Source organism: Salvia miltiorrhiza, chromosome 7 (genome assembly GCF_028751815.1).
Source record: "Salvia miltiorrhiza cultivar Shanhuang (shh) chromosome 7, IMPLAD_Smil_shh, whole genome shotgun sequence".
Classification (NCBI taxonomy): domain Eukaryota; kingdom Viridiplantae; phylum Streptophyta; class Magnoliopsida; order Lamiales; family Lamiaceae; genus Salvia; species Salvia miltiorrhiza.
Window position 1 is genome coordinate 38,937,973 of NC_080393.1, and position 18,216 is coordinate 38,956,188.

The following is an 18,216-nucleotide window of genomic DNA, read 5'->3' on the forward strand; positions in this document are numbered from 1 at the left end:
ACAATTCTCAAACAACGTGTTAGATCATAAGAGAACCTCAATTGATTAACTTTGCGAGCCTTAAACAGAGCAGAATGCACATAAATATTTTATTGGATAAGCAGTTTGCATTTCATTGAAATATTTAGAGCTTAATAACTCAATCATACTTTATACATTTGAAAAGTAAGCCCACCTGATTAGGCAAAGCCTGAAGATCATAATCACATAAACTCATATTGGAAAAGCAGCGCTAATCCCCTTGATCCACAAAGCCTACAAGAAATCTATAGTCTTAATAGGTCTCCTGAATCTAATCTTAAGTCAAGGTAATGTGCTTAACATTCTATGATTCACGTAGCAGGGTTTTCAAAATTTAATGAATAAATAATTGAAAACTAAAATCCTTGAGTTAAGAACACCAACAATATCCTTACTCGATTTTTGTTTCATAATTGAATTTGTGAAAACCAATTTAAATCATGATGCGAATGCACAACTCATGTTATACTTTAATCATATAATAAGTAATTACTTAAAATATGCACATAATAATAAGGTAATATTATTATGCAAATTACTCTTTAAATAAATTAATTAAACTAAGTAATAGTTCCATTAATTAATAGGAGGCAGCCCACAATTTTAAATAAATGAAGGCCCAACATCCTTTTAAACAAACTGAGCCCAATTGAAATAAAAATGGCCCAATCCTTCCACCCCATTCAAAGAAGCCCCCTCCTCCGGCGAGGAGCCGCCGACGCGCGTCGTCTCCGGTCATCCTCAACATCACCCTCGACTGATCGGAACCCTAGTCCCTCTATTCTCCTATCTTCCAGCGACTACAGCAGCGACGAGCCGCTGCTGCGCCTGAACCCTAGCCACTCCAATCCAGTCGCCCTTAGCCTCCTCTCTTCTCTCCCTCCGTCTGTGGCCGAGCGACAGCGGCAGGGCCGCCGCGCCCTGGCCTCCCTCTGCAAAAACCTAGCCTAATCTAGCCACCGCCCCAACCCTTGTTCTCTCCTTCTCCGACAACAGCCAAGGTCAAGGCTCACACACACAACCATCGAAGCAGTCGCCCATCTCCCTCTACCCTCTGCTCACTCCGACCGGCGGACAACAGTGGCGCCAAGCCACCACCTCCGCCTCCCTGACTCCGACCGACAGCAGTAGATGGAGCAGACTGCCGCCGCCGTCCTGACCTCCCTCCACCTCTCGACTCTAAACCACAATGAGGTAAACTCTTCTTCCTTACCCAACTCGACACAACAGCCCAAAGTTGAAAGTAAACTCATAAAAATTCTTTCTTTAAATCATTCAAACTTGTATAACTGAGTATAGTATAGCTCCCATTCAAAAATATATATATACATACAGAAATGATGAGATGGTTATGCTCATATGATATGTCATGAATCTACTGCTTAACTGATACAGCCCAAGGTTCGTTGGTGCAAGACCCGGTGCATGTTCCTGTTGGTCCAGTTACAAGAGCTCGAGCCAAGAAGTTCAAGGAGAGCTTGATGATCTTAGTTGAAGAAGTTTGGAAGCAAGAGTTGATCAAGAAGCCAATTGGAGATTGTGGAGTTGGCGAATTGAACCCGTGCTTAATTAATCTCATTACATGCGAGTGGGCCGAAGCTTGAAGATTTTATTTATTTTGAAGACTTCATTTATTTATTTCAGTATTGTTATTTTTCGCAGCCCATTAGCTTAAAGGGCTTGTTATTTTCGGATTTTTAAAGTAAGGGCCTTGTTTGGCCTATTAGGGCTTGTTTTTAAGTTGTTTCCTTATTAGACTAGGTTTAGTTTTGCCTATATATATGGCTGCAACATGTTGGACGAAAATTAGCATACTTTTATCAATAAACTTGTGAGTTTTATTTCTCTCTTGAGAATTCCGAATTCCTCTTAATTATTTCAAGACGAATTCAATTATCGACGTAACGGCGAGTCAACCAACCCTCGCCGGGTGTCATTCAGCGTCCCCGAGTTGCTGCGTCAACATCACGTTGGGGTATAGGGCATTCAGTCGCCTATATCATTCCGTGGGTTAGATTCAGAGGTTTTGGGATTTCCATCCTTTCCGTTCAAGTTCAGTCTTCCGCGTGCGTTGTGTTCGATCGATCGGCAAGGATCATATCATTTGGCACCAGAGCCGCGTTTCGTATCCAGGTTTCGTTTTTTTTCGTTTCTGTGTCAAGGGTAGAATTTTAGGGTTTCCGTGTTCTGCGTCTGATTTTTTTGTTCTGCTGGGATTTCAATACCATAATATCTTTCGAATTAAGATACCTGCGTGGTCTGAATTACTCATAAACATACACGCTTATACACATCCATCATCATACGACTTACACACATCCATATAAATCCATACGTCATATTTCGTTTGGTTCTTGAATTTTCTTTTTTTTTTTCAGAACATATAGTCTGTTAGGGTCCGAAAAAAAAAAAAGTATAGAATTTTCGAAAATTTTTATTGCAGCATCTTGTTCCTACAGTTCACTGGCATCGTATCTGCGTACATTTTTTTGGGGCCGTTTCTGCGTACATTTTGGGGCTCTATAGAATTTGGGGCCGTTTCTGCGTACATTTTTTTCCGACTTTTGATTATTTCTCGTTGTGTTTTCTGGAGTCCTTGGGTAGTATAGAGCCTTTCGGGGAAGTTTCTGCGTACACTTTTTCCGATTTTCGATTATTTCTCGTTGTGTTTTCTGGAGTCCTTTGGTAGTATAGAGCGTTTTGAGCTTATTTCTGTGCAGTACTTTTTGGGTTGTTCAGTCTGCGTTTTCTCGTTGTCGTCGATTTCGTTTAGGTGTTTTTCCATCTTTTCCTATCCGTTTAGTGTTGTTGGTGTGGTCTCTTGTGGGACGTTTCGTCGAGTGCTCTCGTTGAGACAGTTTGGTAATCTCGTTGGTGCAGTTGGTTTTTGAGTTCAGTTGGTAGATTGAGGGAATTTGATTCCTTGAGAGAGAAATTGAGCGGAAAAAGGCACGAGAGAGTGAGATTATTAGAGTGAAAAAAAAAGCCGTTGAATTGTGTGATACACGAGCGCTGAGTGATTTCATCTTGAGTGACACATGAGTGTTTGTGAGGTGGTGAGGTCCTTTTATTTTGTTTCACTAACCGTTTCTTGTTTTCTGTGTCACTATGTCTAAGAAAGATGAACAGGGTGCGGATTTGAGCGATAGCCCTGTTATGGATCCACAGTTAAAACTCGTGGTGGAGGCACTTCGCTCAGAATTTGGCAAGATGCTACACTCAGAAATCGAGGGAGTGTACGACAAGATCGAGCTGATGGAGCAGTCTCATTCTCGAGAGACCACTTTCACACGAGGAGGTCGCCGCGGGCGAGGAGGCCGTGGTGGTGGCGGAGGTCGATTCCACCGTCCGTATGAGGAGCATGTAGATGATACAGATGGAGCTTATGTTCGATTGCCACAACTATTCAGAGCTCAAGAAGGTGAAGTTGGCAGCCATTGAGTTCTCCGATTATGCACTCGTTTGGTGGGATCAGATGGTGACGAGTAGAAGGAGAAACAGTGAGCCGCCTATTCAGACTTGGCAGGAGATGAAGGCTGTGATGAGGAAGCGTTTTGTGCCGAATCATTACTACCGCGAGCTTTTCAACAAGTTGCAGACTTTGAGGCAAGGCAGTCGGAGTGTAGATGAGTATTATAAGGAGATGGAGGTTGCCATGATTCGAGCCAATGTGGTGGAGGAGCGAGAGGCGACCATGGCGAGATTCTTAGTTGGTTTGCATTGGGATATTCGTGATAAGGTGGAGTTGCAGCACTACGTTGAGTTGGAGGACATGGTTCACATGGCCATAAAGATCGAGAATCAACTCAAGAGGAGGGGTAACAACAGCGGCAACCAGCGCCAGAATCAGGGCAATTGGAGGCAATCGCAACCAATTTCTAGTGGTTCCTCGTCAAAAGGGAATCAATGGAAAAAGGAGCAGCCCGTGGAGAAGAAGGAGAATGGGTTGATTCATAAGTCCTTTCTTGCTAGGGCTAGTGATTTGAAGTGGTGTGTACAGGAGGAGAGGCCGATCATGCTGTTGCGATATCAGGAAAACTTGGTTATTACTAACGATCTCTCTTCTCTACCCCCTTCTATTCGTTCTGTTTTGCAGGAGTTTGATGATGTTTTTTTCCGACGATACACCTGCCGGTTTACCACCAATTCGAGGAATTGAGCATCAGATTGACTTTGTGCCCGGCGCTACACTGCCGAACCGACCAGCTTACCGAACCAATCCGGAGGAGACAAAGAAGTTGGAGAGGCAAATTGGCGAGTTATTGGCCAAAGGGCATGTGAGGGAGAGCTTGAGTCCTTGTGCGGTACCCGTTCTACTTGTACCAAAGAAGGACTCGTCTTTGAGGATGTGCTGTGATTGCCGAGCCATCAATAACATCACGGTAAAGTATCGCCATCTTATCCCTCGTTTAGATGATATGCTAGATGAGTTGCATGGTTCTTGTGTTTTTTCTAAGATCGATTTGCGTAGTGGATACCATCAGATTAGGATTAAGGAAGGTGATGAATGGAAAACTGCTTTTAAGACAAAACTTGGTTTGTATGAGTGGTTAGTTATGCCTTTTGGTTTGACTAATGCGCCTAGTACGTTCATGCGTCTTATGAATCATGTTTTGCGTTCTTTCATTGGCAGATTTGTTGTTGTCTACTTTGATGATATCCTCATTTATAGCCAGAATCATGATGAGCATGTTGAACATTTGAGGTCTGTTATGGATGTGCTTCGCAAGGAAAAGTTGTTTGCTAACCTTAAGAAGTGTATTTTCGGTACGGACAAGCTTGTGTTTCTTGGTTTTGTTGTTAGTGCACAGGGTGTACAGGTTGATGAGGAGAAGATACGAGCTATCCAAGAGTGGCCAACGCCGACGAACGTTGCAGCAGTTCGAAGCTTTCATGGACTTGCTAGCTTCTACAGGCGATTCGTGCCTCATTTTAGCAGTGTTGCAGCACCTTTGACGGAAGTCATCAAGAAGAATGTGGAGTTTAAGTGGGGCAAGGCGCAAGAGGATGCGTTTCAGCAATTGAAATACAAATTGACCCACGCCCCGGTATTATCTCTTCCTAATTTTTCCAAATCTTTTGAGATTGAATGTGATGCTTCTGGTGTTGGTATTGGTGCAGTGTTGATGCAAGAGAGACGACCCATTGCGTACTTCAGCGAGAAGCTAAACGGGGCGACGTTGAGTTATCCCACGTATGATAAGGAGCTGTACGCATTGGTGAGAGCTTTGCAAACGTGGCAGCACTACTTGTGGCCCAATGAGTTCATCATTCACATGGATCATGAGTCGTTGAAACACTTGAAGGGGCAGCACAAGTTGAACAAGCGGCATGCGAGGTGGATGGAGTTCATTGAGACGTTTCCCTACGTCATCAAATACAAGCAAGGTAAAGAGAATGTGGTGGCTGACGCACTTTCTCGGAGGTATGCCTTGATCTCTACCTTAGATGCTAAGTTGCTTGGTTTTGAGTGTATCAAGAGTTTGTATGAGCATGATAGTGATTTTGGTGAGATTTATCTAGCATGTGCGCGAGCTGCTAGTGGAGAGTATTTTAGGCATGATGACTATCTTTTTAGGAAGAATAAGTTATGTGTTCCTAAATGTTCTTTACGTGAGTTGTTATTGCTTGAGTCTCATGGTGGAGGTTTGATGGGACATTTTGGCATTGCTAAGACTTTAGCTGTTCTGCATGAGCATTTCTTTTGGCCTCATATGAAACGTGATGTTGAGAGAATTTGTGGTCGATGTGTTACATGTAAACAAGCTAAGTCTAGGGTGAGTTCCCATGGATTGTATACACCATTGCCTATTCCTACAGCACCTTGGATTGATATTTCTATGGATTTTGTGTTAGGTTTGCCTAGGACTAAGCGTGGTCGAGATTCCATCTTTGTGGTTGTTGATCGATTTTCTAAGATGGCACATTTTATTCCATGTCATAAATCTGATGATGCATCTCATGTAGCTGATCTATTCTTTAGAGAGATTGTTAGATTGCATGGCATGCCTAGGACTATTGTTTCTAATAGGGATTCGAAGTTCTTGAGCTACTTTTGGAAGACTTTGTGGTGTAAGTTGGGTACTAAACTTTTGTTTTCTACTACTTGTCATCCACAAACTGATGGTCAAACAGAGGTAGTGAATAGGACTTTGTCTACTTTGCTTAGAGCTATTATCAAGAAGAACATTAAGTCTTGGGAAGATTGTTTGCCTCATGTTGAGTTTGCTTATAATCGTTCTGTTCATTCTGCTACTCAATTTTCGCCATTTGAGATTGTGTATGGATTTAATCCTTTGACTCCATTGGATTTATCTCCATTACCTGAGCATGAGTATACTAACCTTGATGGAAAGAAAAAGGCTGATTTTGTGAAGCAGATTCATGAGAAGGCAAGGATGAATATTGAGAGGCGCACGAAGCAGTATGCCGAGCGAGCCAACCAAGGACGTCGCAAAGTAGTGTTTGAGCCCGGTGATTGGGTATGGCTGCACATGCGCAAGGAAAGGTTTCCATTGCAGCGGAGATCCAAATTACTTCCTAGAGGCGACGGGCCATTTCAAGTGTTGGAGCGCATCCATGACAATGCCTACAAGTTGGACTTACCAGGTGAGTATAATGTGAGTGCTTCTTTTAATGTGACTGATTTGAGTCCTTTTGATGTAGGTGATGCTTTGGATTTGAGGACAAATCCTCTTCAAGAGGAGGGGAATGATGCAGCCCAAGGTTCGTTGGTGCAAGACCCGGTGCATGTTCCTGTTGGTCCAGTTACAAGAGCTCGAGCCAAGAAGTTCAAGGAGAGCTTGATGATCTTAGTTGAAGAAGTTTGGAAGCAAGAGTTGATCAAGAAGCCAATTGGAGATTGTGGAGTTGGCGAATTGAGCCCGTGCTTAATTAATCTCATTACATGCGAGTGGGCCGAAGCTTGAAGATTTTATTTATTTTGAAGACTTCATTTATTTATTTCAGTATTGTTATTTTTCGCAGCCCATTAGCTTAAAGGGCTTGTTATTTTTGGATTTTTAAAGTAAGGGCCTTGTTTGGCCTATTAGGGCTTGTTTTTAAGTTGTTTCCTTATTAGACTAGGTTTAGTTTTGCCTATATATATGGCTGCAACATGTTGGACGAAAATTAGCATACTTTTATCAATAAACTTGTGAGTTTTATTTCTCTCTTGAGAATTCCGAATTCCTCTTAATTATTTCAAGACGAATTCAATTATCGACGTAACGGTGAGTCAACCAACCCTCGTCGGGTGTCATTCAGCGTCCCCGAGTTGCTGCGTCAACATCACGTTGGGGTATAGGGCATTCAGTCGCCTATATCATTCCGTGGGTTAGATTCAGAGGTTTTGGGATTTCCATCCTTTCCGTTCAAGTTCAGTCTTCCGCGTGCGTTGTGTTCGATCGATCGGCAAGGATCATATCATTAACAACGTGTATAAACTCGTGTGGTTTGCTGAAATAGATTTGAGAAGTGTTTAAATCATATGCAGAACGAAATAGATGTAGGTGTTCAAGATGAAACCTTTGAAAGACAATGATATGTGCTTGTTGGTTTTTCTCTGCTTCTTTTGCCTTTGGTGGTGAGGATGGCGAATGAGAATTTACTTGGATGCTTGCAGAAATGAGTGAAGTTCTCATGCTCTCCTCGTGGGGTTAGTGTAGAATGGTGAAGGAAGTTGCTAGCTGATTTGGTTTAAAGGGGGATATTGGTAGCTACCTCTCCTATGACAAGCAAGAAGGAGGGGCTGCAGGTGGAGTGTAGGGTGGCTGAGTTGACAAGCTAGTGTACTATGAGCTTGACTTTGCTTGAAAGGAAGAAGGGAGGTGCAGGCTAAGGGTGGCAGCGGATGGATGAAGATTTGGGGATATCTTTTGTACTAACACATGCGTGTATGTGTATGCATGAATAAGTATATATGTATTGCTTTCATACTTTATGCAATAGTGTAGGCTTGAGTAGTAAAATTGTAATATGAATGTAATTAAATCCTTTGTATATCTGTAAAAGATATTCTTTTCGGTTTTGCTACTTGATAAGCTCACCGTATTTTCAAATACTTGAACACAATATAATATGCAATGCATATAATTTAATAACTTAATTTACAAATACTTTTGTAAATCTTTTTTGTTGGAATTTAAAATAATTCATTTTTCTTTTATCCGACGTGAATCATCTTAGCTTCTAAGTTCAAAATTATTCTAAACTTAGCTTGGGGAAACGGGGTATTACACCACCTGTCAGTTTGCACTCTCTAATGAACCTATTCTCGATGCTTATTAGACGCAAATAGCGTTGACCACCAAACACAGTTTCGTGGAAAGACGATCGTTCGGGGAGAGTTATAATGCCATTGAACGGTAGGCCAGTAATTAGGGCAAAATGAGCTGGTCCAAAATCGACCAAGTGATTACCTATTCTGTATTGGAGTACCATCATTTTAACTGACCCACTAACCAAATGCCTACACATGACATTATATAACTGACCCTGAAACTCAAATTCTTTTATCTCAAACAAAGATCCAAAGCAAGAACGTCTAATATGACTCAAGTTTTCAGCGCAGAGATACTTTCGTATCAAGTTCAAATACCATAGATGACATCTCACGGATACTAGAGCACCTAAGCATTAAAACGAAAACAAAAAGTTTTCATCAATAAGATCAAAGAAAGTTTACAATATAACATACAATAAATGTTACACTAAACTGCACCTTTTCAAATTTAGGACCATCTCTACTGCCATTTTTGTCATTTACCACAAAAGACCAAAAACAACAATACACATATCCACGTTTGCTACAGTCCAAGTTAACTACATATCCACGTTGCCTTCATTGCAATTTAACTACAATTTCTAGACTTCACAAAGCATAAACTCAACATGTTGACATTATGAATCCTCTCAAGTAACAATCGACCAAACACAAACATATTAAAATAAAGTACAACGCAAGGCATTATTATCATCAAGTGTTGTCAGGATACACAAAATCAAAAAAAGGGAGCTAAAAAAAACTTACAAAAAAAAACAAAAATAGATGACGAACCTCTATGGTTCATGGCTGCGGGTTCAAAACACAGAATGCTGCTTCACAGAATATACAATTTGTTCCTCACTTTCACCTTCACTACCGCCTACCACAACAAATCGCCAAAATCACCAAGCAAACTAAAACTGAAGATTCATGCTCCAGCAAGATACATAAGGCAAGTATACCATTACCCAGGTGGGCATTATAGACAAAAAAGAACGACCCCATTGGAAGGAAGGCAAAATGATAAGGGCAATTCAGTAAACTTCAAACCATCACCTCAGAATTCGCGATCGGGAATCGTGAACATCAAATCCCTAGCATTGCTGTAAGTGTCTCCCCTCTAAAACACAACAAAAATTTAAGAACAAAATCATCAATACTAAACAAAGAAAAATTCTGTAAAATTGAACCAATAACATATTTCACGTAAATGAAAGAAACGAAGAACATATAAAAATGTCAAAAAAATTCTAAACCAAATTCACTATGTTTCGTTACAATTCGATACAATTCAATATCGAATTGTAGCGCGCGAATTCATCATTTGGAACAGGAACCCTACCTGGGCGGAACTCGAGGAAAAAAACTAGAGTCAGAGAACCGGCTTCATTTCGATTTTTGGATGAAAAAAATCCGGTTTCAAGGGTTCGACCGGTGGGTCCACTTCTAAAAAGTCACTTCCACGTGTTTTAATCTGAGCAGTGATTCTTAGTGCATGTATCCTAGCGTGGACTTAACCACGTTAAGTATTGCAGTGTGTTTCTTTTTTTCTCCTGTCGATTTAAATTCGCCGCTCTCTCTAAAACTCAAATTAGTTGACTTCTAAATTTTTTATTTCAGTAGACAATTTTTAAATTTACTAATTTTAAAGTGACTATTATCAAAATACACTCTATTATTATTGGGACAGAGGAAATCAGTTTTCCAATAAATTATGTAATATATACTATATTAAAAAGAGTGGATTTTTAAAATGGCCACTTTCATATTGTAAAGATAAAAAATGTCCACTAAAATAAAAAACTTAAAAAATGTCCACTGTTACCAAAATACCCTTCACATTAAAAATTTAAAAAATGTCCACTTTACATCACCCCTTTAAAAAATCCCGCAATTCACAACCAATCGAATTCACAATCAGAATTTTTTGTTTGTTAATTCACAACCAGTCGAATTCACAATCAAAATTTAATTCACAACCAGATTTTTTTGGTTGTGAATTCACAACCTAAATTTAATTCACAAATCAGAATTTTTTGATTGTGAATTCACAATCAGTTGAATTCACAACCAGAATTTAATTCACAACAAGAATTTATTTTGGTTGTGAATTCAAGTAGTTGTGAATTTGAATTTTTAAAGTTTGAATTTATTTTAGTTGTGAATTCGAGTTTTAGTTGTGAATTCATAGATTTGGTTGTGAATTCAAGATTATTAAGTTGTGAATTCATAGAGCTGATTGTGAATTTAAGAACATTAAATTGTGAATTTATCGAGCTGGTTATGAATTCATAGATCTAGTTGTGAATTTATGAACATTTAATTGTGAATTCATAGATCTAGTTGTGAATTAAAGAACATTAAGTTGTGAATTCAAAACAATTGTACAAAATTACGTGATTTTCATCAATTTCTTCACTACTTATAATTTTTTTATTAAATTCAAATTGAATTTAACTCTTCCTCAAATTTCTCTTTAAAACAAAATTCTAAATAATATCTATTTCTTTATCCAATTTCACCAAATCTCAATCCAGCCTACCTAAACTTCTGCCTCACTTTTTACTTTCTTCTAAATAAAATAAATTCAAGGACAAATATCCCTCCAAACTCAACAAGACTTATATGATGTTCTTTAATATAAGAATTCCAGCTGGATCACAGCGAATCTGTCAATAAAACAAATTCAAAGAGAACTAATATACATGAAATTCTTGAGACAGGTTGTATAAGCTCTGTCATTTATCCAACAACAACAGATTTTCCAACCCAACTGTCAACCATATGCATTCAAATATACAAAAGCAACAACTTCCAATTTGTACACTCAAAACTTCGGAAAAAAGATTCAAACAATCAAAAATATAGAAATTCAAATACAAAAGAATCAAGTTGTATGTATGAACTATTTATAACCCATTATAAATACAATTTACTACCCAGAAAAAGAAGGAAAAAAAAAAGAATTTCAAAAAATATAGTAAACTTACAAACAAACATATCGCAAACATCAAGCTTTGACACAAAGCACTGCAGATCTGGAGCAAGATGTCGAAGACAACACCCCAGCCGCCGACTCTTCCCTTTCCACTTCAACCACCCCAAAGCCACCAGATCTATGCTCTCCACAAGTTGAATCCGACGACTCCAAGTTAGAATCGAGAGCGAGAGATAGATAGAGGCGTCGCGGTGGTGGTGGTTGTGCAGCGCTGCCGCTGCGATTGCCGGAGATCTACCACCGCAACTGCGGCTGCGTTTTTCCACAAATTGAATCCGACGACTCCAAGTCAGAATCGAGAGAAAGAGGCGTCGCGGTGATGGTGGCTATGCGGTGCTGCCGCTGTGATTGCCGGAGATTGAGTGGCGGCGGCGCGGCAGACGGGCGGCGAGAGGGAGAGGGAGAGAGAGAGAGTACAGCGATAGAGAGATGGCGGAGGCAACGAGGCCGAGGCGGCGGCGCTTCGCCGGTGATCTGAGCTCGAAGGGAGGAAGGGAGAGATAGAGAGAGAGAGAAGGGGGAAGGGAGTGTACCGGGAGGGAGAAGAGAGAGAAAGAGAGTGGAGAGAGAGAAGAGAACGAGAGAAAGAGAGAGTACATATTTTTAAAGGAGGGTATTTCTGTCTTTTCAATTAAAAAGTGGACAGTTTTTATTATTTTTATCTTAGTGGACAATTTTTATCTTTACAATATGAAAGTGGATAGTTTTATATATTAACTCTATTTAAAATGCAAGATTTCAATCTGAAATCAATTTCAAATTGATTTTAAAATTGAATGATTAGTTTGTAATTATAATAAAATTGAAGTTTTATTTATAAATTATATATATCTTTTCTTTTCTTTTTTCTTTATCATCTTCTTTTACTTTTTTTTTTAATTGTGAAATTCGATTAACTATAGTAAAATATTCAATATGCATACCAAATTACAGATCATGATAAAAAACTTTAATTTGATATATTTTATATAAATATTTGAATTAAAATGTAAAAGTTATGTTTATTTAAAGATTATAATTAAAAAAAAGCTCTTTCTCATCTCTTATCTTTTTTTTTTTTTTGAAATCTATTTTTTATTTTTTACTTTTATTTTTAACTTTTTTGCCTTTTCATAATATCCATTTTTATTATTGTGAAACCTTCTTTATTTTTTTTTATATTTTCAATATTCAGTTCAAATATGTTCAGTCAGATTAATATTTTTATTATATTTATAAATATGATACTCCCTTCGTCCCTGGAATAACTACCTCTTTTTCTTTTTTGGGACGTCCCCCAAATAACTTCATCTTTCTTTCTTTTCATTTTTGGACAACTACCTCATCACTAATAATATTTTATTTATTCTTACTTTTTACTTTTCACTACTTACAATACTAATTATAACACCTTTTCACAACTTTCAATAATAATCATAACACTTTTCCTCTACTATCAATATACTTTACAACTTTTCCTTAAAACTCGTGCCGTCCCCAAAGAGGAAGCCATTTCAGGGACGGAGGGAGTAATTAAGTTGGTATCAAATTTATATAAATATAAAATATAAAAACGTTTATCGTGCATTGCAAAGACTAATTTATTATAGGAAAATAGCTATTAATTATTTTATTTTGTTTTTATTCTACATGGAAAATATACAAAGCTTATCCATATATGTTCCTTTTGGATGTAAATACAATTTAATTTATTGTACTCGATATGAATTTGAAGTTATCCAACCGTTATCATAAGAAAAGGTTTTAAAATAAACAAAATAAGAAATGGAACAAGCAACAAATTTTAAACACCTGATTAATTAATTAATTGAACAATGTATTCGCATCCACTTTATGAATGTTGGCTTTAGTGCCACCGGGGCTGTAGGAAGATAAGGTGATGAAACTGGGGTTGTAAGAGAGAGAAAGAGGAGAGAGAGAGATGGTTGGAGTTGGAGGTGGGCGTTGGGTCTCGTCATCTTCAGCTAACATAATCAACAGATTTTCATCATCAGATCATCACAAACTCATCTCCGCCTCAACAGCTTCTGCTAATTCTGCCAGAAGAAATGAATTTCCAACGGTACGACTAGCTAGCTAACTCCTTAATTCAAATTTTGTGCTGCGCGAGATGAAATACTATTAATTAATTGGTAAATGCAATTACCAACTAATTAAGGTGCAGAAGAAGAAGAGTAAGCCGCGTTTGATCTCGATATCAACGGCGGAAGCGAAATGGCATGGAAAATGGAATTCTGAGTATTTATTTTCCTTGCGAGACCTACAGCTACTTGATCTCGATGATGTTCACAAAGATACTAATGTTTCCATCGCCCTTTCTGTTCAAAAGGTAATATATATAATTAATGCATACAACTCAATCTTAATTATGTTAATAAATTTCAATTTTGTATTAATGATGATGAAGCATGGTGAGATAGCATGAGATGTGATATCATCCATTACAAACAATTGGTAAAACACATCTTAAAATTTCCTCTAGCTACTTTTCAAATTTCTTTCAATACATCCTTGTATTATTCTATACTCGTATATTTCACTTTCAAATATCAATTTTTAACGGATTTATTTATAAAAATAAATATTTCTCTTAAGTGCTGCTGAGGATCTCTTAATTTCATTATCATTTTAATCCCCTAATAAACAACAAGGTGGAAATAACAAGATTTTGAAACCAATTGTGGCATAGCATGCTGGTTTTGGGCTGTCAGTAGAAGGAAGAATCAGCACATCATTCACCAGAAAATGTTGCAATTGCTGCTCTCCATACCTCAGAGATGTATGCCTCATCATCATCTCTCTCTCACACACACACAACACAGTTCAAAAGATTTCATTGTTAATTGATTATTTATATTATTAACCGTATAATTTGTATGTCAGATTAGCTCCACATTTAAAGTGTGGATTCTCCCATCAACGAGAACAATTAGGGACTCATCTAATCAACTTCCGGATATTGGCGGAGATGATCCTTCCGTAAGTTTTGCAATATCTTGCTATTTATTTCAGTAATAATTAATTAAATAATATCTACATCAAATATAGTGACATACATGATTAATTACGTCACATGCATTTTGATTCTAAATATCACTTTAAATTTCAAATTATTTTTGCGCTATCAATTTTGTATCAATTGTGTCATTCGTTCATTTTTCTAACTTTAAAATTTGATGTGGCTCACCGGATACCACAATATATTTAGAATCATTCTTTTTTGACCTATATTATATAACACAACGTGATTATATGCATTACTCATTAAAAATTCAAAGGATGAAAAATAGATAAAGGGTACAATTGATACAAAATTGATAGTTCAAGGTTTAAAAAATTATTTTCAATAATTTTAGATATAATTGATAGTACAAAATAATTTGGGGTTTAAAGTGATATTTACCGTTGATTGTATATATTTACAGGTTATTTATGTGAAACCTGGATACGAAGCTGATCTTGATTCCTTGATACAAGATACCGTTCGGCTCGCCACTTCAGTTAAAGTAATTTATTTGTTTAATGCTCGATACAAATGAATGCTTGTGTCGTGTCACACAAAAATCTATTCTTATATATACGATGCTGGAAAATGTTTTTTATTTTAATTTTTCAGGAAACTTGCTCGGACACTTGTGAGAAGGCTGAACCCAAATTACACCGTAAGCACAATTTCCCTCACTTGATATCTACATTTTTAAGGTTGACTTCATATGTCGAAGTTGAGATTAACTAAGTGGCTTATTGGAATTAATATATATGATCATCAGATTTAGGTGCAAGGAATGCACCGTCGATCGATCGAAGGTGGCACAAGCTTTTGGAATTGAAGAAGAGGCACGAACTTACATAGATCTCATCATATTTTCTGTAAATATTATAGTCGTTGGTACAATAGTGCTAAGTTGGAGATGAAATTGGCTCACAGTTCCCCAGAAGCCTAATCATGTCATATATATATGTAGGCAGCGGTTTAAATGAATTCAGGTAAATAAAAGTCATGTTCAGTTTTTAAAAATGAGTCACACTTACATTTTATCCTTTATATAAACAACTTAAAAATTATTTATTAATTTTTTAGTTGAAAACTTAAATTTTTTAACTCAAATTCACAATCAAGACTATGTCTAATTGTGAATTTTAGTTTTAAAACTAAAATCCACAACCAAAGACTATTCCTAGCTAGTCATGAATTATAGTTTTAAAATTTGAATTCACAACAAATCTATATATATTTAGAACTCGAATTCACAATCAAGATAACTAGTTGTGATTTGTAACTTTAATGTTAGAAGTAAATCATATAATATAGGAAAATCTTTAGATCATAAATAAATCCTATATTCAACTTTACGATGATAATTCGAGGAAACATAAATAAAGCATAAACACTAACCTGTAGCCATAGATGAAGTTTACCCACATGTTTGATCTTCCAAGAGTACAGATTTTTCTATTGCGTATATTTTTTATTAATAAGGAATAGAAAATACTGAGAATGGTGTATGCTTCTTGGGGACCAGATCATGTTTGTTCGCGAAGAGGTGCTTATGAACAGACACATTGGTTAGGAAATAACCAATCAACTACGACTTATTTGTTATTTGGCCCCTCATCAAATACTCCCTCTGTCCTTATAAAATGTATTTAATTTGTCATTTTCGTACATCATCACAAAATGTATCCAGACTATTTTTGATAAGTTTTTCACTCACAGTAAAGTGGATCCTTACTCCATTCACAACACATTCAATCACTCTATTAAAACCCGTGTAATTTAAAAGTGGATATATTTTATGAGAACGGATGGAGTAATAAATATAACATTTACCATATATATTAAAATAGCATATACATTAACTGTATATTTGCCCATAAAATTATTGGATTAACAATCTCCGCTTGGGAAACATATATATAACCTGATAAATGTACAACTTTATGAGCTCTGAATCTACTATCATGGAATATATGTCTTAACATTACATCTATTAACAACATATATATAGAATCAAAGCAGTTTTCGTCATATTAATCATCACTAAACTCATCAAGGATCACATATACAAATATAGTAAAACGACATAGATCAAAGGTAATACAAAAATAACATGCAATGTTAAGCAAACATATTTATTTTCGACTGGTCCTCTTTAAACTTAAGTTAGGTCACTAAATAGGTGAAAATACTCAACACTTTATTTATGTAGAAAATATCCGAAGAAGTGTTTATATAAAGCAAATCTAAATACAAACTCCCACTAAAATATGATATCATCAAGTGATATATTATACCCATACGAGCAATGTGCTCATGAAAGACCTTTGGTGGTAAACCTTTTGTGAACGGATCCGTCATCATGGAGTTTGTCCCAATGTGCTTTATCTATAACTATTTATTTTTAACTCTTTCTTTGACAACATGAAACTTTATGTCAATATGCTTTCATTTTGAAGAGCTCATGTTGTTGGAATATAAAATTGTCAACTTATTGTCACAAAATAACTTGAGTGGTCTTTCTACATTTTCTAAAATGTACATCCCAATGACAGAATTTCGCAACCATATTCCATTATTTGATGCCTCATAGAATGCTATAAACTCTGTTTTTATGGTGGAAGAAGCTACAAGTGACTATTTAACACTTTTCCATGATATAGCTCCTCCAGCTAATAGGAAAACATAATCTAATGTGGATTTTCTGTCATCTTGGCATCCTCCGAAATCATAATCAGAATATCCTACGACCTTCAAATTATTTGAGTTTTTTTAAGTGAATATGTAATCTTTTGTTCTTTTAAAACCCTTTTGGCTGCTATCCAATGATCCATATCAGGGTTATTTAAATATTTTTCTAACATCCTATTATGTACGAAATATCTGGACTCGTACATACTTGAGCATACATTAGACTTCCAACAACTGATGCATAGGCAATCTTATGCATTTCTTGAATTTCAAGATTACTTTTAGGGCATTGCTTAAGACTAAACTCGTCTACTTTAGCAAAATGGGTACCACCTAGTCTACAATGTTGCATGCCAAACCTTTTGAGTATTTTCTTGATATACTATTTTGTGACAATCTAAGAATACCTTGAGATCGGTCTTCAAATTTTTTGCCAAACTTTTAAATTTCTTTATTTACCTATGTAATTTATCAACAAAAAAAAACATCACTCTTTAAATTTTGAAATTTGTTCTTCAAATTCTTCTTGAATGTTTCCAACTTTTTCATTAGATTTCTCTTGGACAATTCAATCAAATTCTTCTCTATAAGTAAACATCCTGGCGCTTCGCTTCCACTAAGTTTTTCAAAAATTGCATCATTAGAAATGGTATCATCAATCAATTCCACAGACAACTTTTGCTTCAACTCTTTCAAAAGAGCCTAATTATAAAACATAAAAAAGAAGAAAAATAAAATACTAATGCATATGATAATATATTAGCAATATATCTCAATCATAATTCACTATTTTTTCAAAACCAAAATAAGAGTACTTACAATTTTTTCTTAAATCCAAAATCAAAATAAGAATACTTACAATTTTTTCTTCAGTATGAGTATAAACCGGTTTTCCACCATTTCTCTACCTTGAATATATAAACGGATCCAGCTTTGAAGGTTCTTTACTGTACTTACTATTTTTACAGATATTTTAATGTAAACATGATATTAGTATGACATATGCACATCCTAGTGAAATATATACCACGTACCAAACGAGCCTAAGTGTAAAACAACGCATGGCATGCTATGATAGGCATGACAATGCACCGTCGTGTGGTGTGCGCAAAACACTTGTGTATGCCCCAGACGAACAGTACACACTCCTATGTCCACAACCGGACTGGTTAGTCTTAGCGGTAAGCTAGGGTCGAATCCCACGGAGAGTGAAGAACTACTTTACTTTTCAGGTGCACAAAT

General features: G+C 36.6%; 1 protein-coding gene and 1 long non-coding RNA gene across 3 annotated transcripts; both read left to right on the forward strand.

The window, feature by feature from the left end:
* The first annotated feature begins 715 nt into the window (after positions 1-715).
* Positions 716-8,081, forward strand: LOC130992914 (uncharacterized). The gene is made up of 2 exons (XR_009091474.1): positions 716-1,215; positions 7,517-8,081. It is a non-coding gene; the product is annotated as an uncharacterized LOC130992914 (long non-coding RNA).
* A 4,979-nt stretch (positions 8,082-13,060) lies between these two features.
* On the forward strand, positions 13,061-15,223 carry LOC130992888 (large ribosomal RNA subunit accumulation protein YCED homolog 2, chloroplastic). Of its 2 annotated transcripts, none has more exons than XM_057917648.1 (7): positions 13,061-13,347; positions 13,450-13,614; positions 13,975-14,064; positions 14,169-14,264; positions 14,711-14,791; positions 14,902-14,947; positions 15,056-15,223. In XM_057917648.1, exons 1-7 carry the CDS (start codon positions 13,207-13,209, stop codon positions 15,136-15,138), a joined length of 702 nt encoding a protein of 233 aa, XP_057773631.1. In that variant the 5' UTR covers positions 13,061-13,206; the 3' UTR covers positions 15,139-15,223. The 2 variants fall into 2 exon arrangements, with proteins under 2 accessions (XP_057773631.1, XP_057773630.1); XM_057917647.1 differs by having other exon boundaries at positions 13,099-13,347; positions 13,444-13,614.
* Positions 15,224-18,216: the final 2,993 nt, after the last annotated feature.

Bases quoted from the DNA above. Each gene is read 5' to 3' on its own strand.
- LOC130992888 (XM_057917647.1), top strand. From the start codon at position 13,207: ATGGTTGGAGTTGGAGGTGGGCGTTGGGTCTCGTCATCTTCAGCTAAC. The intron at 13,348-13,443 runs GTACGACTAGCT...CAACTAATTAAG, and splicing joins GAAGAAATGAATTTCCAACG to GTGCAGAAGAAGAAGAGTAA. The intron at 14,948-15,055 runs GTAAGCACAATT...TATGATCATCAG, and splicing joins GGCTGAACCCAAATTACACC to ATTTAGGTGCAAGGAATGCA.